This window comes from Lynx canadensis, chromosome B3, assembly GCF_007474595.2.
Source record: "Lynx canadensis isolate LIC74 chromosome B3, mLynCan4.pri.v2, whole genome shotgun sequence".
NCBI lineage: Eukaryota > Metazoa > Chordata > Mammalia > Carnivora > Felidae > Lynx > Lynx canadensis.
The window spans coordinates 66,014,420-66,036,816 of record NC_044308.2 but is presented as its reverse complement, the minus strand read 5'-3'; the positions used below and the strand labels follow the sequence as shown (position 1 = coordinate 66,036,816).

The following is a 22,397-nucleotide window of genomic DNA, read 5'->3' as shown; positions in this document are numbered from 1 at the left end:
CCTGGGTGGCTCAGTCGGTTGAGCATCTGACTTCAGCTCAGGTCACAATCTCGTGGTTTGTGAGTTCGAGCCCGACATCCGGCTCACTTCTGTCAGCATGGAGCCGGCTTCAGATTCTCTGTCCCACTCTCTCTGCCCCTCCCCTGCTTGCACTCTCTCTCTCTCTCTCTCTCTCTCAAAAATAAAAATAAACATCAAAGAATAAAATGTTGTAAAACAATGGATGGGATAAATAGAAACCACCTCTCTAAGCCTTAGGTTTCTCATCTGGAAAATGGATTTAATAATAGCACTTACCTCTTGAAGCTAGATCTGAGAATTAAGGGAAGATCAATGCTGGGGCGCCTGGGTGGCTCAGTCGGTTGAGCGTCCGACTTCAGCTCAGGTCACGATCTCGCGGTCCGTGAGTTCGAGCCCCGCGTCGGGCTCTGGGCTGATGGCTCGGAGCCTGGAGCCGGCTTCCGATTCTGTGTCTCCCTCTCTCTGCCCCTCCCCCGTTCATGCTCTGTCTCTCTCTGTCTCAAAAATAAATAAACGTAAAAAAAAAAAATTTTTTTTTAAAAAAAGGGAAGATCAATGCATGTAAAGTGCTTAGCATGGTGCCTGTTCTTGGTAAGTGCCCCCACCCCAAATAATATTGAATAACATAGACTTGCAGAGATGCCATTCCGAATTATGTGTGCTCAGGACACCAGTCCTGTTTGTAACACAGGTCTTCAGTTAATTCCCCCACCAACACATAAACTCCTTCTGGAATCAGGCCACCTGGTTTGACAGACTAGGAGTTCATACACCACTGTCTTGGATGAAGCAACCAAACATTTGGATTTTTGGTCTTCTCTGACTATTCAGAGTAACTGCTTTATCATCATGGTTTGGAATGTCCTTCTGCATTTTTCCTTTTGCTTTCCTCAAGTCATTTAGTTGAGACATTGCTGCAAGCCTAAACAACTGAATTCTTTTGATCTTTATTGTTTACTAAGTGCTCGTGTTGTGTTGGGACCAGGATAAAAGGACTTGGCACTCGTGGATGGCACGTATGGAAACGTAAACTCTGCTTCCAAAAGATGCATCGCTTTAGGTGGTACTTCATAGGGAGAAGAGACCAATATGAGATCTCTTCTATTCAAAGATGCCAAATGAGTTTTTTAAAGTGTGTTCTGGCTAACTGTCAAAATTGAAGGTCCTCACTTCTTCAGCAGGCACTGCTGCTGGCCAAAGAAAGTAGCCAGCTAGTTCGAAGCATGCATGCTACTTAAGGAAAATTCAAACAAAGAGTTTTTTCTTTTTGAATTATAGAACACGGTGATGGAGAACATGGGGCTTTACAGTCAGATTAGCTTGGATCCAAATCACGGTTTTGTGACTTAACTGGACCCAGGAGACAACTTCTTTACTCTCCTTGAGCCTCAGTTTCTGAAACTATAATGGGATGATGGCTAATGGGATAAGGTTTCAGCATAATAGGAGCTTAAATATTAAGTCCCGTCTTTATTCTGTTAGTAAACTTCAATTATTCTTTAAAATAATCAATGAGATGACTTTACCAAGTTTCCATGAATTGAATCAGACTTTAAAATATAATAAAAATAATATGCCAGTATGTATTTTTAAAACCATGCATTAGATTTGGCAGAGTCAGTGAACAACAGACTGTTTAAAAATGCGACTGACTCTTTCCAAGGTCAAGCATGTTCAACTCCTTTTCACTCTGTCTAGAACTCTTTGCTCGAGCCAGACTAACTTTCCCATGCGCGTGACTTGGCTCATTCTTATTTTTAGTCCTTTGTATTTAGCACTCTTCTTGAAATGACCTTCTGATGCCTCCCTGCCAAACCCCACACTCCTTTACAATTGTCCGTCATTCACAGTGTCCAGGAATTGGCAGAAAGAGATCTGGTCAAGCCAATCTCCCCAGCGCATCTTTCAGGGCTACTGGCTCTTCGAGGTAGCTGGACTACTCTCCACTTTGACCCATTCTCTTGCTATGATTTCGTACACATTTTTCATATTTGTAGATTCTTTCTCCCCATCAGAACTAAAATGTTCCATTTCTTGGGGGTTACACCGTGACATTCAGGATCAGAGAGACTGTCACTTGCTCAAGGCCACACAATTTATGACTGATTTTAAACAGGGAGCTAGTTCTTTGAGTTTTATTTTGGTATTATTTTCATTTCACGATCTATTTCACTTAAGTGGGGAAATGGTATTACTGACTGAGAAACATTAGGGGAACTTCAGAGATGGAAAGGCAGCTCTAGAAGGAATAAAGCAGATGAGGGGCATGGAGTGTGATGTGAGAGATGGGGAAGAGTGAAGGGGAGGGTTAAGGGGGAGAGACAAGAGCCTCAAAGGAGTAATTATCTTACCCTGAGCATTTCACGTTAAAAAATAAATAAAACAACACTTAAACACCACTACCACTACATTTCTGCTTTGCTTCTATTTTGTACATAATAAACATCCCTACTGTCACTGCCAATGAAGAAACAACATAACTGTGCTTTTCCCCTGGCGCTAACTCTAAACAATCTACTGGATTTGGGTCAAAACTGTAAACTCCCAGCATGTTACAAGTAAAGAAACAGAAAAACCTGTTTTTTGTTTTTTTTTTTTCCTGAACAGTTGTGAGGGTGCACACAGGACAAGAGCCAGAGAGGAGTCACCATAAAAAAGAAGTAGAGCAAACATCCTTGAACTGATGTTTCCTATAAAAATCCGTTGGCTGTGAATTGGAAAGAGTGAAGTGGGGAAGGAGAAAGGAATGGGGGGGTCAAGTAGTGCCTGCTTATCGTCAGCTAGCTTTCATGTAAAAGTCATGGCAGGGTCAGCAACAAACTAGCCAGGTGGTAACTCCAGGCCATGCTGCCATAAATAAATAGTTATGTACTAATGTCACACAACCAGGGCTAGATGCAAAGCATATGGGCAAAACAAAACAAAACATTCTGATGTAAATATTAAAACAAACAAACAAACAAAAAAAACTATGGTTGCTGAGTTCAGGATTCCCTGTTAATATTGGATTTTGAGACACGTGGGAAAATAAAGCGGTGCAGCTTTTTAAAAACCTGCTCTAAAAGGTTCTTTGAAATGTAGATTGTTCCCTTCAAAAAAAAAAAAAAAATCCTTAACCTTTGGCCTAAGAGAGTTGTTACTTTTGGTGTGTTGTAATTAAGCATTAAGAGTTCTGTTTGCAGCAGGTCTTCAGTGAATGGTGGCAAGACCACAGACCCTGGAACCAAATTTTGAAAGTTTAAAGTCTGGGGTTGCTTACTTGTTCTCTTGACCTCTGGGAAAGTTACTGAAACTTTCCATGCCTCAGTTTATTCGCCCCCCACAAAAGGGAGGAGGAGGATTATCATGTCGATGGTACCTGTTTCATAAGAAGCTATGAAGATTAGGAGACTAAATATGTGGAAAACAGACAATACCTGGTCAACAGCCATGTCCATGTGACCTATCATTATCAAGTAGTCTTACAAAGGCTTTTTGTCTTACACAGACTATCTGCCCCTATGCTAAGGAATCTGTTCCTTGCACTAATTTATTTAAATGCTAACAATAACTCCATGAATTAAAAATCAGTTTTACAGACAGAGGAACTAAGGCTTAGATGGATTCAGAAATTTCTCCAAGAAAGCGTATCTAAGCTAAATTTCCAATCTAGGCCCTACTCCAGGTTTAAAAAAAAAAAATTACAATTTACACATTCTTTAAAATCGAAACACTTTTTCTTTCATTTGCTTAAAATGTTACAATTTGAAAAGAAACACAACACATGGCCGTCTAAAAACCAGAGATTTTTAAAAAGGGATTAAAGGAGGGGCTGATGTCCTAATAAATTGCCTCAGGAGGGCTGAGATCCTATCACAACACCTAAAGAACAGTAATCCATTCAATGACTCATTTCTGGAGCGCCTACTATTTTCTGAGAGCTCAGAATACAAAAAGAAGAAAGAACTGATTGCAGTACCTAACTCTGGGGAGTAAGAGGGATACTCTTTCCTGCGGTCTATTTGATGACGTCGGATTTGTTTTCTACTGTTTTCCAACCTGAATCAAAAGTCCCTTCCACGCGAGCTGCAGAAGTGGCCGGACTTTCCTCAACACAGGCCAAGCTGCAGGTCTACAGCCACCCTAGTGGGTTTCACTGCCAGGCTCAGGGTCGCAGAGTGCAGAGAGACTTTGGTAGAGTGAAGCCAGCTTTCTTTGTAGGTGTCTTGGATTGGAGCTGCGCTAAACGGGCGCATTTGAAAGCGTATTCAAATCGCGCGCCCTAGCAGTCGCTTTCCGGGGCTCAAGCTTAAAGATTGTGGGTACGGCACCCGTGTGCTCGGCCGCCTGGTCTGTGCGCTACGGCTCCCTGGCTTCTGGCAGCTAGGAGAGTGTGAACTGCGCAAAATACTCAGGATGATCCCAGGTGGAAGCGGCCGGGACGCCAGCCCGCGGCGATTTAAGCGCCACCTCTGCTGACGACAGCTACTTCCTGGTTGTTTTGCCCTTAACTAACATGGCGGCCGGTTGCCTTCGGCTGGGCCCATTGCGGCTGCTCAGAAAGCCAAGGTAGGGCAATCGGGGCTACAGCCCGCCCCCCGACGCCGAGCTGCGGTGTGAAGCCTCGTCTGTGCAGCTGGTGGTAAAGGGGATATAGGAGCAAGCCAAAAAAGACCAGGACCCAGCGCCGTGCCGCTGTGTGCCCACCCCTCGTCTCCCGGCACCAAGGCTGCCGGAGCCCGGGGTGTTTTTTCCTTGTCCTCGCCACTTCCCAGTCCCTGGCCCAACATGATACTGACCAAAGCCCAGTACGACGAGATAGCCCAGTGCCTAGTGTCTGTGCCGCCTACCAGGCAGAGCCTGAGGAAGCTGAAGCAGAGGTTCCCCAGGTAAGTGTCTGTCTCCACTCGCACAGCCCTTTAGCCCTTTGCCTGCAGCAGCTGTGTTTGGGCATCCCAGCCAGCGCTCAGGAAACACGTGTCACACATGAGCGGGGAGGAACAAGAGTGTCTGGTCTTAGGAGATCAGGGATGTGAAGAGGTTGCTTCTTTCACCTGTCTACCACAAGAGACTCTTAAATGGATGAATCCCTGGCAGCTTTCCAAGGCCTTGAAATTGTATTTAAGTCCATTAATGTTTATTGAAAACTTGGTGTGTTCTAGGTGATGGGTGCACATAGTAGGTGCTTCATAAATGCCTAGTGTTTAATTGACAGATACTAGGAATGAATGATAGGTGGCAGGGCCCTCTCAAAGTGGAAATACAAATTCTAGATTCAGAAGGAGGAAATGGAGGACCCTTTTCAGTTGGACCCTGGAAAGAAACAAGGTACCACAGGCGGAAAGGGACCTCCTACTGTTCAATTTTGACTCTAAAGCAGTTAAGTGATCTCAGTCCAGTCAGAGAGATTGGTGCTCTAGGGACTCCACTCTTGGGTCAACATTGGCCATTTCAACAACCATATATATACACATTCCAGGTGTATTTCATACTTCCCACCTCCCCAGAACTCATCTGTTTTCGGTGACTTTAAGATTATCCAACTTTCTAAGAAGGGACTTTAGGAACTCTATATTATAGACTTACTCATTTTAAAGATATGTGCACTGAGGCCCAGACATGACACAAAGAAGCAGTCTAGGAAACCAAGTTATTGTATTTTGGCCAAGTTAAAGTATAGAATGTTTGCTTACTTTTCTTCTGATTCAAAACCATGTCCAAATTTGTGCCATTTGTTTTGTGGCACTGAGCATGATTAACCCCTAACGGAGAGCCTCTTTGTCCTTGAGGTGTAACCCTTTAACGGATACCATCAAAGAAGTGTTTTCTTGAAGAAAAAGAGATTACTGGATAATTGGTATTAATAAAGTACAAATTGAAGAGGAAGTTAAAGGTCTTTTATGACCCCAATTTTTTTGGGGGAGACTCAGTTTTCCTAATCTGTAAAATGAAGGAATCTGTTTTTAATACTGTCCAGATATAATTAAAGGCAATATTTCTCCTTTTATAGTTTTTAAGATTCTTTATCAGACTTTCTAACAAGGAACAAAACTGACAAATTGGAATTTAATTATCTTTCATTAACTCTTGTCAACTCTGCCAATGAGCAGTGAAATGGGTGAAGGCTAGTTAGCTGAGGGAATAGGTAGATTTTTCTGGGCAGTTTTAAGATAGAACATGCATTTAGATCTTCCGTTCTCCTTGTGTTCATATATTACTACTGTATTTTTCTCTTTCTTTTCCTCTCCTCTTTTTCCTCACCTCTTTCTCTTTCTCTTTTTCTTTTTTCTTTTTTTCCCCTGTCTTCTCCATAAGAGGTAAACTCCCCATAGGCTTATGAAGGACTTACGAAGTACACTGATGAAGGATGCCCTTGGTTTAGGGCACCATGCCTGTTCTCTTATGCTCTTTTTTTTTTTTTTAATTTTTTTTTTAATGTTTATTTCTTTTTGAGACACAGAGAGACAGAGCATGAGTGGGGGAAGGGCAGAGAGTGAGAGAGAGAGGGAGGCACGGAATCCAAAGCAGGCTCCAGGCTCCGAGCTGTCAGCACAGAGCCTGACACAGGGCTTGAACTCAAGGCCTGTGAGATCATGACCTGAGCTGAAGTCAGATGCTTAACTGAGCCACCCTGGCACCGTTTTTCTTTTTCCTTTCCTTTCCTTTCCTTTCCTTTCCTTTCCTTTCCTTTCCTTTCCTTTCCTTTCCTTTCCTTTCCTTTCCTCTCCTCTCCTCTCCTCTCCTCTCCTCTCCTCTCCTCTCCTCTCCTCCTCTTTTATTCATGATATGGCCAAATAATTTTCATTTTTGCCAACTACCATTCAGAGAATAACTAACTCTTCTTCCACTGGAAACTATTTGGAGAGTCTGTGCTACTACTCTGCAAAACAAGGAATTAAAGGGTCATTTAGCAGCATGGGTGGGAATTCTATAAACAGTGTGATTTTGGAGTTGGCTTCATAGTTTTCATTATGGCACTGTTTTACAATTGTCGGGGGGGCACCTGGGTTGGTTACACATTGGACTCTTGATTTTAGCTCAGTCATGATCTCACAGTTTTGTGAGACTGAGCCTCCCGTGGGCTCTGCACTGACAGCACTGAGCTGGGTTGAGACTCTCTCCCTCTGCCCCTCCCCTGCTCGCACTCTTTCTGTCTCTCAAAATCAATAAATAAAAAAATACAAAACAAAACAAAATCAACCATCATTTCAAAAAAGTAGTGAGAAAATGGTATTTTTTTTACACTTTTGCACATCTTTTTAATGGCTGTCTTAATAGAAGGAAGACATCTGCTTCTACCTTCAGCCTGTTGTAATATGTTATTTTGATTAAGGAATATGAAGAAACCCTGGCCCCAGACAAATGTAGTTGTAAAAGATAAGAATGATTTAATAGAATTTTTAGATAATGGTGGATATTTTTGTTGCTACATACAACCTAACAAGTAGTGTTTTCTTAAAGGTTAATTGCAGTGTAGAAGGTGAAACCATATCATGGAGCATTTCACTCTCAATGGATATCCAATATCAGTGTATATTGCAGTCCATAGGCCTGTCTTGAACTTTGAGTGGATCTTTCACCCATACGTTATTTTTGTCATCCGTGCGTTGTGTGCAAAATGTTGGTTGTGAGTTATGTAAATCTTTCAATGTTGTCACCTTTCATTATACAATATCAAAAAATCATATTTGTTAATATCCCACTGATCTCATCAGAAAAGGCTGTAAGATTTGAAGCCGTCAAGCTTATGGTGATGGGTTCAGAGTTTTCCAATATTTGAATTTTCCCTTGAAAGCTCAAATTTTATCATTGGCAATAAATACTACCGGTTGTTTTCCTTAAGTGACAGGTTCATGTTGTTTATTTTTGAGAAAGTGTTTTCTAGATACCCAAATCTGAATAATTATACTTTGTTCATTGCTCATTCAAGTAAAAATGGTGTCCCATGGAAAAAGCAGCTAGTTCAGCTCTCAAACAATCATGTAAGTGTTCACCCGTGAGTCAGTCATCATACTTCGATATGCAGTAGATGTACTTTGTATGTATTTTTTTTAAGTTTATTTATTTTGAGAGAGAGACACAGAGAGAGAGAGACAACCAGTGGGGTAGGGGTGGGGGGTGTGGAGCAGAGGATGCAAAGGAGTCTCAGTGCTGACAGCAGAAGACTGACATGGGGCTTGAACTCAAGGAACCATGAGATCATGATCTGAGCCGAAGTCAGATGCTTAACCAACGGAGCCACCCAGGTGCCTCATGTATTTACTGGTTGGTTGTTTTTTTTTTTTTTTTAATGTTTATTTATTTATTTAGTGTGATTTTTTTTTAATATGAAGTTTATTGTCAAATTGGTTTCCATACAACAGGTGCTCATCCCAGTGCTCATCCCAACAGGTGCCCTCCTCAATGCCTATCACCCACTAATGTTTATTTATTTTTGAGAGACAGAGAGACAGAGCATGAGCAGGGGAGGGGCAGAGAGAGAGGGAGACACAGAATCCAAAGCAGGCTCCAGGCTCTGAGCTGTCAGCACAGAGCCCGACGCCGGGCTTCACCCCACAAACTGTGAGATCATGACCTGAGTTGAGCTGAAGTCAGACGCTTAACCATCTGAGCCACCCAGGTGCCCCCCCATGTATTTACTTCTTATTTTGTCATATAGAATGTTAAGAGGATGTGCATTCAAGTGTTGAGATTTAATAAAATTAATAAGTGAATCTTAAGATATTCTTATATGAAACTGGCATTTTTTTTTTTCCCCTGTAAGTATGTGGCAGGGAAATTTATAGTGACTCCTAGAACACAGTTTGCTTGGCCTTGATTTGTGCATACCTACCATTGGTTTTGCACCATCCATGCAAATTTCACACAGGGGAAAAGGCAAATCATGTCTTATTATTTCCATAAAAGTAGTTTTGACTTTATAGACCCCTGAGAGGGTCTCAGGGACTCTAGGAATCCATTGACTACACTTTGACAACCAGGAGCTATTTCAAATCAAAGAATATGTATGTCTTGAAGGATTTTGGTATGTATTGACAAACTACTGTCGAAATGATTGTAGTAATCCTATTCCTGGCAGTGCCTGGGACTATCTGGCTCTGCAACTTTGGCCAGTATTGAAGAGAGACATTATTTAATGTTTAATATGAAGGTTCAAGAGTGACATTTTGTAATTTGCATTTTTTAATAGAATGCACTGTGTATTTCCCCAATTGTTTACCAGCCATTTAATTTTCTTCTTGAATTACCTGCCTGGTATCCTTTGCCTAATTTTATATTGGAGTGTTTGCTATTATTATTTATTGATTTGCTACTGTTTAGTGATCTGCATATGTTACGGATGTTGAGCCTCTCTTGGGAGGGAGAATCCCAAGCAGGCTCTGCACTGTCAGTGCAAAGCCAGATGCAGGGCTCAAACTCACAAACCATGAGATCATGATCTGAGCCGAAGTCAGGTGCTTAACTGACTGAGCCACCCAGGTGCCCCTATTATTCTTAATTATTTAATCTGTCTAGCTGAAATATCTTTTAGTATATGCTCAAAGGTAAAGATGTAGTTTAATTTCTTCTCCCTCCCCCACACTGTGGCTTCTATTTGCTAGCCTCACTTATCCATGACTTATTTGTTTTCACTGAAATTACAGATTTATGCCTTTGCAAGTCACCGTGTTGAGCCTGGGCAACCCTTAACCACTTTGGTCTTGTAATCTTCCAATTTAAAATGAAGGTATAGGACTTTGTGGTGTCTAATATTGTCCAACTCCAAAATTCACCCTCCAGATGTATCACATCACCCTTTTCTGTTGATATTAGCATCTATCAATGGTTTTTGCTTGAAACAGTTATTACTAGTATTTGCCTAATGGTGACTTTCTACTTCTCTCATTGGAATACTCTTTTAACTAATATCCTCTACTACCACCATTTCATGTGAAACAATCCATCCCACAGTCAGCTCATGATTTTCACTGGTACTCGTAGTTCATTCACCCCTTACGGCATTTAGTCTGTAATAATTCACTGTGTGCTCACTATGTCTGTGGCACTATCTGAATATTTTGTAGAAAACAGGACAATGTAGTCATTATTTTTGAAGAACTTGCAGTCTGAGGAAAGAGTTTAACACACATCCAATAGCTATAAATTATTAGACTCACAGAATGTTAGGAACCAGAGGATTTGTGGAACATCATTTAGTTCATGTATGTTTAATCAAGTGGGTTTCTTAAAGGAGATATACCCTTGTTGGAAATTCTTTTGCTGGTAAACTAAGCCCCTTGGCCCAAGTTTAATTTTTCGCTGAGTTCCCTTATCTTGCATTAGTTATTTGGTTGCTATTTATGCCTATACCAACAAGTCGTAAGTCAAACTCTTCATACCATAGATCTCTAAGCAAATAAGTGTCTTTACCTTACTGCTCTTTCTTTTCTCTTAGGGACACCAGCTCAGGTGTTTCTAAGAGTGCCTTCCTCATTCTTAAGTATGATCTTCTGTCTTGGCCCCGCAACATCTGCTGTTTTCCCACTGTTGGATCACAGTATAGGCAACCATTCATTCATGTGAGGCTCTTCCTAAAGAAATTTTGAAAGGAGTAGTGAAACACTTGTTTGGCTGGGTTCCCTGTATTTAAACCAATAGAGTTAGTTCAATTTCTTGGGATCTTTACTTTCATCTGGGAACTGGAGTTAAGGCTGGTCCTATTGTGTATTTGGCAGGGTGGGTCTTGATGGTGGACCTGGGGTCCAGTGTGGTCAGGAGGGGAGTAGCTGAGGGACTTGCTTGGGATGAGCACAATTTTACTGAAGTTTTACCTTTGTTTAGGACAGCTTAGTTTAATTTGGTGCTGCCATTGACTACAGTTATCCTTTCTTGAATAATGTTACCCACCCCCAGTGGCACCTTTTAAGTCACCCTCTTTTTCCATAGGAGCCTTGCATTCCATGGTTTTTGCTTTCTGTAGCAGTTTGTTCTTGGGGAATGACTTGGCTTTGCCTCTTTTTACCTGATTCACAGTTGCCTCTTCTGTAAAACAACGGATGGAGCTCCACTGCTGAGAAGTAGAAGATGCAGGATTTAAACCCAGGCAGAGTCCGGCTCCAGATTCTTCCTCTTACTCTGTGTATTACTTCTCCCCATTCAGTCCCTTAAGGCTGTGGTGGGGATTAAGTAAAATAAGGCATGTAAAACACTTAGCATAGTGTAGACATTCTGGTAGGCATTTAATGGATGGTAAATATGATTCTTGTTATTATTAGAATTTAATAGATAGCCTACAGAAGAAGAGATGTCTAAGTAGTAACCTTTTAAAACATGTAAAACAAAATTTTGCTTTGATATGGATCAGTTGATTGTATAGCTCTGAACACATGGATTTAATCATTAGTTGAATATGGCCCAGATATCAGAAACTTGTCTTAAGTCTTTTATAGTAGTATATAATGCCATTAAAAACAAAGAAGAAAGAAAGAAAACTCTGAATCCAGATGTACTGATTTTTAAGAATTATAGTGGCACCTTGCAGTCTATAATTAATACTGGTTTACTTAAATGGGAATATTATTCCTATTTGCCTTGTTCTCTCATTTGAATTGATAGTTGGTTCTCAATTTGTGGTCAATTTTCTATTCTTCTGATAATGTTGTGGTGCACCCAAGTTCCAGAATAATGAGTGAGAATAGCTTGTAAAGGGAGAAAAAGTCAGCCTTTTATTGAGCTGCAAACTCTTTTCGTGGTTTTGCTAAGGAAATAGGACTAATTTACATGAACTTCAGAATTAGTACTCATATACTTAGGAAACCTATCCAGGAGTATTTCTGTATTGATCTCTAGTGCAAATTGGAAAAGAAATTGGTCTAAAAAAGTGGGCCTAAGAAAAGAATATGATTATTTCATGTATTTCCTTTGGTCATCTTTTAATTTTTATTTATTTATTTTGAGAGAGAGCGAGAGTGAGAGAGCAAGCACAGGAGGGGTAGAGAGAGATATTCCCAAGCAGGCTCTGCTCTGCCAATGTGGGACCCAACACGGGGCTCAAACCCATGAACTGGGAGATCATGGCCAGGGCTGAAATCAAGAGTTGGACGCTTAACTGAGCCACCCAGGTGCCGCTTAGTCATCTTTTCAAATACATTTTTTTAGTCCATAAGATTTTAGGTTTTTATTTTGTTGTTGCATTGTAGCCTACCTTTAAAGACTCACCTGGAAGGTTATTTTATTAACTATATGGCTCCTTGTGCTTTGATGAGATATTTGTGACTCTTGGATTTGCATAGTTGCAAAAGTGAGATGAACTTGAATTCCTACAAAGGAGTATTTGGAGAAAACCTCAGATAATGTTGTTTTGAGGAGAACCCACATGCTGACTCTATTTCTTATTAGTTTGAGGGGGGAAATTTTCATGTTATTAGATTATGGACTTCATTTTAAAGTCTATATTCAGGCATCAGACTTTAGTCTCCTAAGTAATAGCTCACATCAGAATGTTTACTGATACAATAAAGAGGAATTATGTATCTCCCTAGGAGAAAAGTGTTCAATAGATGTATGGAGTAGTAATATTTTATTATTTGACTTTCAGCAAATGTTGACTGAAAAAAGTACGTTTTTATTACACATTTTGTGCAGTTTTGCCATGTTGGTTGAATTTTCCTTAAAAACAAAACAACCGATGTATAAGTACTTTTCCAGAGTAATTATGAAAAGTGACCTTAAAATATAAAAGTCATGCCCTGGTGTGAAAATCATTTGGGAGATGGGTAAAGAATAAATTTCCCCCCCCAAAAAAAAAAAAAAAAAAAAAAAAACTTTCCTTTATTTTTTTTTTTAAATTTTTTTTTTTCAACGTTTATTTATTTTTGGGACAGAGAGAGACAGAGCATGAACGGGCGAGGGGCAGAGAGAGAGGGAAACACAGAATCGGAAACAGGCTCCAGGCTCTGAGCCATCAGCCCAGAGCCCGACGCGGGGCTCGAACTCACGGACCGCGAGATCGTGACCTGGCTGAAGTCGGACGCTTAACCGACTGCGCCACCCAGGCGCCCCTCCTTTATTTTTGATTGTCTTTTACTTGAAAGGAAATGTTTTAAATGTTTAATTCAAGGTATCTTTCTCTTTCTCTCTTTCTGCGGTCAGATTGCTTATACCATGAGCTGGTACACAGTGGATATAGCAAAGGTGCTGACGTGCAGCTTGTAACTGAATGATGAGCCTCCATTTCTTAGGGGAACAGAACAGAGAGCTGGGTCCAGGATGGTTTGCTCTGTGGGCTTTGAGATCAGCCTGGAGCAGCCTGTGCCTCATGTATTAAAGACAATACATGGCTGGTCAAGAGTCCAACCCTCTCCTGTCCACTTTGGGGAACTAATCCCTGCCTCTACTTTTCTTTCCTCTTTCTATCCCTACCTTGCAGGAGGCATCTTGATAACATTTAAGAGTTATTAGTTCTCCTTCATAACTCAGAGCTTCCTTCTTGCCAGAGTGACAAGATTGACAATGTCAATTTTTTCAAGGGCTTTCCTCTTGACTGAGGGGTGATCTTTTCTGTTTCTTCTGGTTTCAGGGCAGTGAATAAAGTTTCTGGGTTGTTTTTTTTTTTTGTTTTTTTTTTGTTTTTTTTTTTAACCTAGCTTGGTATTCAAATTGTGACCTGATAGATGCATCATTGAGATAATGGGGAGCTCTGCAATTTTCTTTCCAAAGTAAAATATTAAAAAATGTCTTAGGACTTACATCCTTCATGTGTTTTAAATATTGAGATTCAGCTGCTAAAAGTGTTTGAAGACTTTTGAACTTAGAGAAATACCAGCAAGACCACAGGAATAAATATTCTGAATCCGAGAAAGCAGTACAAGCAGAGGAAAAAATAAGTGGATTCAGGTCTCTTGATACTGTTATTCAGTAAAATAAGTATGTGCTGGGCCTTTCCTTGATTAGGTGCTGGTTCTGCTAATTGGAGTGATTTGTATGAAGCTTGGGCTTTTCCTGAGGTTGTTCTGGGAGCTGTAGTCATATATAAGACTAAGTCTTAAAATACATGGTAAATTGCCCCCCTGCCCCCAACATAACTCATGTATTTCTCATATATTTATTTTTATTATTGCTGAGATTTGTCCTTTGCTTCAGGCTCAAGAAAGGATGAGATGTGAACTCTGCTCTTTTATTTATCGTGCTCTAGGAAATAGGAGGCATGGAAGACCCTTGATACTTACAAGGGTTGTTACTTAATGACTGTTGGAAATCCCCAAATTCGCAGCTAGCACCAGAGAGGATGGCAAACAAAAGTGTAAAGCTTTGTAATGCAGGTGTTTGGTTAAGCTCACTTATTAGCTAGTTGACTTGCTCTTCCTCAGATCAGCCTAGTGGTATGAAAGATTCAGATTTGTACTCAGCAGATTTATGAATTATGTCTGTCATGAATATTTGTGATCACTTTCAGAGAGCCCGAGCATGGTATGTCTAATCTTGGAATGCTCTAGGTCCCCAGCTCTAGTGCTAGGGTGAACAGAAACACAGAGTGAAATCTCTTTGTGGTCCATTACTCATGCCAGTGCCACACCTTAGCCTCCTGAGATTCTAGAACTTACAAGGTGGTGTTTATGACTAGTAGGGCAATAAGGTTCTTTGTAGGGGTAGCCTTCTTGGTAGATGGGATGTGGGAGACTGAAGTGTCATTTAAAAGCATCTTCTTACAATCACATGTGAAATTAGGTGGGTGATTTATTTTTTTCAATTTTTTGTTTCTGTCTCTAACTCTTCCAAATGGGTATCATCTTTCACTCAAGGTATATTACACTGCTATTTGTTTTTGCTGATAATATTGGTAGGGGAAGCTAATAAAATTTGAAATTAACTTGCACTTCAAGCCCCATTTAGCTAAGATGGTAAATGGACTGGGTATGTGAGAGAGACTCTTCGTTGTATAGCATTAAAACCCCCACAGACTCTTACAGTCCAGATGTAACAAATAGCTCACAAACATCATTTCTTAACTGGTGAAGTTAACATTATCTAGATTCTTATTTCCTGAGGCCAACTAAAATACATATATAAAAATAAGATACATTTAACCTCCAACTCAGAACGTTTTGAATTTTTATTTGCACTTCGATGGGCCTGAGACTCTTCCTGTGTCAATCACAAAAGTTTCTTCAGCAGGACCTGCATACCTCTCTTATTTCCAACTCAGTGACTTACAGCGTGTGGGATTGAGACAGCGATTAGAGATCATCTAGTGAAATCAGTTAATGCTGGAGATGCAGAAACCAAGGCGGGGGGGGCACCCGGTTATTTGAACAAAGTTCCACCTCTGGAGGTAAAACTCTCCCTTTGTGCTCTGACTTAGCTCGCAGATTCCCATCTGTTGAGGGGCCAGGCAGGTATCAGCAAGGAGTGAATGAATGAAGCTGGCCCGGTTGAGATTGCGGCAAAGGGAAGGGACAGTTGTGTGCACTAACATGGCAGCCGGAACCTTATGCCAGCCATCTGTTGCTGCGCAGGAACGTGGGCCCAGTGCCGCCAAGTCTTTTATTCTCTAGAAAGCAGCTCTATATCTCACTTTTTAGAAAAAAATATTCTGAGTTTTAAATGTTGTCAATTTGTTGGAATTTTTTAAAACACTGTGGGCCAATGGTTTCCTGGCCAAACAGAACAAGTCTGTGGGCTGAATTTGGCCTCTAGCCAATGGGTGCTGGAGCTGGCTCTTTCCAGCTTGTGAGAGCTGATTATAAGTATCTTTTCCCCACTCTACAAACTGTGACCTCACATCAGTAGCTTAAAATCAGCCACAGTGGGAGTGTTTACACCACAGAAATTGGCTAACGTATGACAAACCTGGGCTCCACCCACTGCCACCAAAGGCATTTCTTAAGCTCCCCGTATGACTGCCTACCATCACCAATTTGAGACTTTTGCATCGCGCATTATGATCCTGGTGCATGTCTTTTCCAGAATTTTTTTTTAACCTAGCTTATTCTGTGCGTTTGTTTGTTTGTTTTTTTTTTTCCCCTTACAGCTTTTTTCCTAATAAGGGCTTAAAATACTTACATGTGTGTTTCGTTGGTCTCTCCCCCCTCCTTTTTTTTTAAAACTTTTTTTTTAACTTTTATTTATTTTTGAGAGAGACAGAGACAGTATGCGAGTGGGTCAGTTAGGGGGAGAGAGAGAGCGAGACACAGAATCTGAAGCAGGCTCCAGGCTCTGACCTGTCAGCACAGAGCCTGACGCGGGGCTCTAAGGCACGAACTGTGAGATCATGACTTGAGCTGAAGTCAGATGCTCAACAGACCGACCTAGCCGCCCAGGTTCCCCTCCTTTTTTTGTTCAAAGAAAGGATACATGTATTTTTTCCCCACCATAGTTAGTGTGGGAACTAGAATTCCAAGCCTTAACTATACCTACTATATTGTTTGTATTATGATACATAGTATAATGCACATACCATTGAACTCACCTAAAGAAAATGCTGCATGGTTAAAAAAGAAAAAAAAAAGTCATATAGGTATGTCTCAGTTAAGGAAAATTGATCCCTTTCAAAATAGGTTAATTAGCTAAATGTAGGGATATTAGAGTGATTCTTTGTCCTCTGTGTAAGAATTTGGAAATGCTCCAGTGGTATGCCTGAGGGTTTATCATGTCAGAAGTTATTTTTTTGAGAAACTTCAAGCTTAGTTGTTACATTTTCAATTGGCAGTTACTCCAGTATAAAAAAAAAAAATAAAGCATCTCTATAATTATAATGGAAAACGATGGAAAGATACCCAGTTGATTATAATTGGATTTTGTATCACTTTATAAAATCTCAGTTATCACATTTTCACATGCGTTTCTTTCCTACTTTGAAGGTATCAGTAGTAAAATAATAGGACCGTGTACAGCTAAAACAAATGGATAATAGAATTAATAACATCAGGCAAGAACATGTGCATTTTAGAATGACAGGGGAAATTCTGTGTGGGGATAGGCCCTGATGAGTGGGCTGGCCAAGTGGTATTGAGTTTGGCAGAGTGGTCATAGCCTGTGCTTGACCTTGGGTGGTTTATCAGCTCTCTCTGATTATGGTTAATTATTTTATAAATCGATAGGAGGCAAACCCATTATTGGGAACTCCAGGAAGTGGTTCAGTTTCTTGTTGTAAAGGCAGTTTTATAAATTGGCTTAAAGAACTTGGTTCTGAAAATAGACATATGAATTCTGGCTTTGTGGCTTACTTTCTGGGTGACCTTGGGGAACTTTCTTCACCTTTTTGTGCCTTATTTGTAAAACAGGATTGTTAGGAACAACATGAGATAGTAAATATAAAATGAGTAACATAGTTCCTGATACTGCACTGAATAAATTTTTGCTGCTGCTGTTATTGTTACCATTATTGAGCTAAGGATGCTCATTCCAATGGAATTTATGCTTATAATAATTAGACTCAGGACATCAGAACTGAAAAAAATTTTGCCTGAAGCCAGCCCTTTTATTTTCTAGGTTTCCAAAGTGTTTTTCATTTACCCTCAGGATAATAGGAAACCTGCTTTTAGTACGTTACACTAAAGTCCTTAAATGATACTGGTAACCAAGATGTGATATTTTTCGGGATGATAAATGAGGATATGTAAGTTGAGGTTGATTCATTCCCCTTCCTCCCAGAATAAGTGAGAATGTTAAAATCTGAGAATTTTTAAGTATTTTCTTGTCTGATAACATCTCAGTATAACCTCCCCAATTCTGGAATCTCTTACATTTCTGCCTCACCTTGATAGCAAGGTGTTTATGAATTTATGAAAGATATTAGGATGAATACCAGTTTGGGAGGCAGGGTTCTGTCACCAGAAAGTAACTTGAGTCCAGGAATGATGGAGTTCAGATGTAAGCCTTCCAGGGTATGGAGGTTTTGTGGGATGCCCCAGATCACAGCATGAATGTGAACACCGATTTTAGCATTTAATGTAGGCGTTAATAAATTTGAAGAATGAGTGTTTTCTAAACAGTCTTAAAATCTGTTCATGCTGCTAATACGGATTATAAAAAGATTGTGGTAAACACAAAGAAACTGCGTAAACTTTTTAAAGAAAATAGATTTATTGTCCCTTTAAGGCCTTGGTTATTATTAATTAGAATGTATTCTGGAATGCTGCCTACAAAGAATTTACTTAATTTATCTTATTTGTGCAGTTCTGCTGATCATATCGTTGCAATAATAATGAGTTGGGCAAGATAGTAATTCTTCCTCTTCTTTTTCTGTTCTGTTTATTATAGAGCATATCTTTTAGGTTCTAGGTTGAAGAGAGGCTTTAGGTTTAGACCTACTTCAAAATTCACTTAAGCTACTCAGGTCAGATTGGAATAAAGATATTAAAACTGTTTAGAGATCACTGTGTTTTAAAAAAATAATAATACTTAAAAATTTGAATGATATTCTGAAAAATAGTGCCTGTAGCTGAAGATAATCAAAAAGTCATAATTATACTATGGATTGTATTTTGAGGCTAATGCCTTATACCTCTTGTGGAGTATGAAAACAAGACTTGGTTAGTTTTATTTTGTCTGTTGAGAGTGTGTAAGGAGTCTAGATCTGGTACATTGTCACAAAAAATATTTTATTCATGTTATAGCTTTTTGGACAATTGTATTCTGCACTGTATTACAATGGTACAATAAATTGCTGAATATACTGTCTGCTGAATATGACTTTACCATGAAAAATTTGATGCATGGAGAAGGAAAGGTTGGAATATATCAACCTTTTCTGACAAGGGACTTTGAATTTTGACCTAATACAGGTGACCTTTGTGCGCAATAAAAGTGAGCTTAATCTTGAGGTCAAGGTCGAGGTCAACAGCAGAGCTTATGCTGATTGTAGGTACTTCACAGCCTACCTAGCTATTGGCTAAATGGGAGTATGGCACTTTTTTTTTTTAGTTTTTAATTTTTAGTATTTTCAGGAGCTTATTAATAGCAAATTGTTTAGCTGTTGAACACCACCCAACTCCTCAAGGCTCAGCTGTCTGTTTAGTTGTGGTAAGTTTGTCTGTTTATTTATAAAGTTTACTGTTTCTGAGTGAAAGGTATGAGTGTGCTGTTGTTTTCTGTTCCATAGATAAGCTGTAGCTAAAAATAAAAATGTTCTTATGGCTTAAAGGAAAGACAACTGACATATAAAACCCTGGAAATGAAAATATATCTTCTTTTAAGAGGTTTCTTTCTTTGACAAGTTGAACTCTTGTTATCTTAACTTTGGAACTGTCGGAAGAATTTTTAAGTAGTTTGTACCTTTATCTAGATTATAATTAAGAGAACTCTCATGAATTATTGTCTCAAAAGGTTTAGATGACTTAGAGACTGGTTATTCCCTTTAAAGTTCCTTTGAAATGCATCCATTAATGCATTTACACTAGAATATTATATGATATAAAATACTTTTCAGGTTTTTTTGTGCTGTACATAAAAGGAAAATTGTTTTAGGACACTAATTTCACTATTAAATACCTCAACCGTTTTGTCATAGGTAAATCACACCTTAGCAAACATCAGGAAAAAAAACCTGTCAGTGTTATACTGTCTGAATACTTAGTGAATATTCTGCCCAAATAATTGGTAGAAGCAGCAAACAGTTGGGGGAGAGTGTCAGAGACTCTAATGTAAAGAACTTCTTCTACTCTTTTAATCGAGCCTGCAAAATATATTCCCCGGGACTGATCAGCTCTGAAGCACTGAGGTTTGATGATTGGAATGGCAGGAAACCATGCTTTCAGGACATAATGAATTGACGAGGCCATCCATCATTTGTTAGCATACGCTCAAACGTGGGCTATGTGTGCAGAGGCCTGTGATTTAGTAAATACTTGGGAGATGAATAGAGCTTACACACAAGGGAAGATATTGCTGTCCTTCAGCAGCCTGAGACCCAGGCGCCTGCTGAGAAGGCCATCTGACGGCACATCATCAGTAACCGGCCTGTCACAGTCAGCGGTGCCCACCGACCATCGCCAGTATATTAAATGCATTTTTAATATCTGCTTCAGTAGATTTAATGAAGAAAATTTAGTTTCCATACTCCAAGCACCGCTTCTTCAAGTGTTCTAAAGCATGGACTCTTGCCTACATAAGAAAGGGGGAAGACCATGCCGGCAGTTGGCAGGGTTGATTGAAAAGGACATTCAGACAAAATAATGTGCAAACAAAAAAAATGCTTTTAGCGGAGTTGGCGTCTTGTTGATGTAAAAAGCTGTTTTTTTTTTTTTGTTTTTTTTTTTTTTAGAGTGGCTTTTGATTTGTTCCTTAAGCCCTAATTCCCTCCTCTCACAAGCCCTTTCCCTAGGAGGGTTGAACCTGCTGGTAAGAGACGTGAGCCTTCTGATCACAAAGGAAATATTAGAAGGGGAATATTACAGTTTGGCATCATTTGGATAGAGAGACTCAATTTTAGATTAGCTTGTATTTTGAGATACTGTTTCTAAGGATTTTTGTATGAAGATTCAAAGTAGGATTTTTCTTACCTAGTTGCTTCCACATTTTTTAAGGTTGAACTTTACTCATTAACCAGGTTGGTATATTTTAGTCTGGTGTCAGGCAGAACAGCTCACAATGATGGAAAAAACAGTTGCCAACTTGATTAAAGAGTGCTCTTATACTTCTTACACTATAATGTTTCTTTAAAAATTGTAATTTTGAAATGTTCTATTTTTATATTCTGGCGAAGTGTGTAGATTCATTCTTTTTTAATGAGTTTCAGTGTTGACATTATTTACTACAAAACAGCAAGACAACCAATTAGATATTGTTGCAAGCATGCACTTTAAGGGTTTCCCCTCTTGTTTAAAAAAAAAATCTAGAATATGCTCTCATGTTCACAGAAGAAGAAGCTACGGAATGGGACCTATAAATCTGATTCCTGCATGTGTCAAAACAGTAATGTATTAAATGCATATTATTATAAAAATTTAAGACATGTCTTAAACACACTTACATTTTTATAACACATGGCAATATTAAATAATACATTTCCTTGTTAGCATCTGTTTGCCGTCATTGTTGGCAAGACCTATGATTTATTGCTTAAATTAATGACTAAGACCATTTTGGACCTGATATATGCCCCTAAGCTTATTACATCACTAAATAAAATAAAATGTATGCACTTGTGACAGAGTTATTTTTATAATTGTTTATCCCTTTAAGTGCCCTATTCAGTGATTCACTGAAAGGTTCATAATGGTTGGCTTGTAACCAGAAAATAATCTCAGAAAGGTAAAATATATTCCTTGTCTAGAAATAAAATGCCAGAGTGATGGTGATGATAGGGGTCCCAGCAAGAATTTGCAACACTCAAACCCGTCGTTCTTTTCTTCAATGCGCTCAATTAACTCTTGTTGAATTTTTTTGATGCATGACTCCCCCACCCCCATTCTAAAGGCTGTCTATTAATACTGCAGCTCATCTCTGTATAAACCCTTCAATATGGGTAAAGTGGATTCTCTCTGACATAAAGCTGCAAGGGTTAAATTGTTCTTTACCAATGATTTCTCAGGTGCCATTATCATCATGCATTAAACTGAGCAAGATTATTTTCCTATTATTAGTTCTTTTCTTTCGGGAGATTGGAACTTTACTGTTTTTATACTGAACTCTATTTGACTTCATAGTCTTTATCTTTCCTTTCTGAGGGTGCAGCATGATAGACCCTTCAGTATTTTTACAGTAACCTGTTATTCATCTAAAGTCACTCTGCTGCCTGACTCGTAATACGGTGTAATATGGCTTCGTCGTTTTCTGCTCCACATGAAGTATCTCATTGACTGTCAGGTCTCCTGTCACATGACGGTAAGGCAAAGTTTTTGAGAAGCTTAAGCCTTGCTTCTGGACTGCAATGTCTACACCTTGAAACAGATGGCGGTTCTGTGGGTACCTGAGAGCAATGCTTGTGGGAAAATTATTATTTTGTAGATTTCTTGGGACGATTCTCACTCACAAATGGAAAACAAAACTTAGTTCCTGAGAGAGATCTTTTTCTTGTCTTCATCTCATTTTTACTGCATTTTAAGCCAAATAGTTCATTGGAAATGGAAACAGGGTTCCCCCCCACCCCCTTAGTGTTCTTTCCCAAGGCAGTGGGTCTGATAAAGTTTTTAATGGTTCTTTCAAAAATGATCAGGCCAACAAACATTCGTGCTTTTCTTGAAGAGCTATATTGGCCTTTTCTACTTCAGGCTTTCATCTCCCATTTCTGATCTTTATATGTTCTTTTTCATCTCATCTTCCTTGTCCGGGAGACCTGTCTCCAGATGAAACATTTTAAAGGAAAATTGATGAATAAGAGGCTTAAGTGCCAATGTCTAAATTTCCCCCTCTCTCTTCTGCTCCTTCTTCCACCTTTTTTTTTTTTTTTTTGTCCTTTGAATATTGGTTTGGATCCA

The 22,397-nt window shown here is 39.5% G+C and overlaps 1 protein-coding gene across 1 annotated transcript in view; it reads left to right on the top strand.

Moving 5' to 3' along the window:
- The first annotated feature begins 4,580 nt into the window (after positions 1-4,580).
- CDIN1 (CDAN1 interacting nuclease 1) overlaps positions 4,581-22,397 on the top strand; it is a 214,337-nt gene continuing 196,520 nt past the window's right edge. Inside the window, exon 1 of the mRNA XM_030318553.1 lies at positions 4,581-4,889. Coding sequence (XP_030174413.1) covers positions 4,789-4,889 — 101 coding nt within the window. The 5' untranslated portion in view covers positions 4,581-4,788. The remainder of the gene's footprint in view (positions 4,890-22,397) is intronic.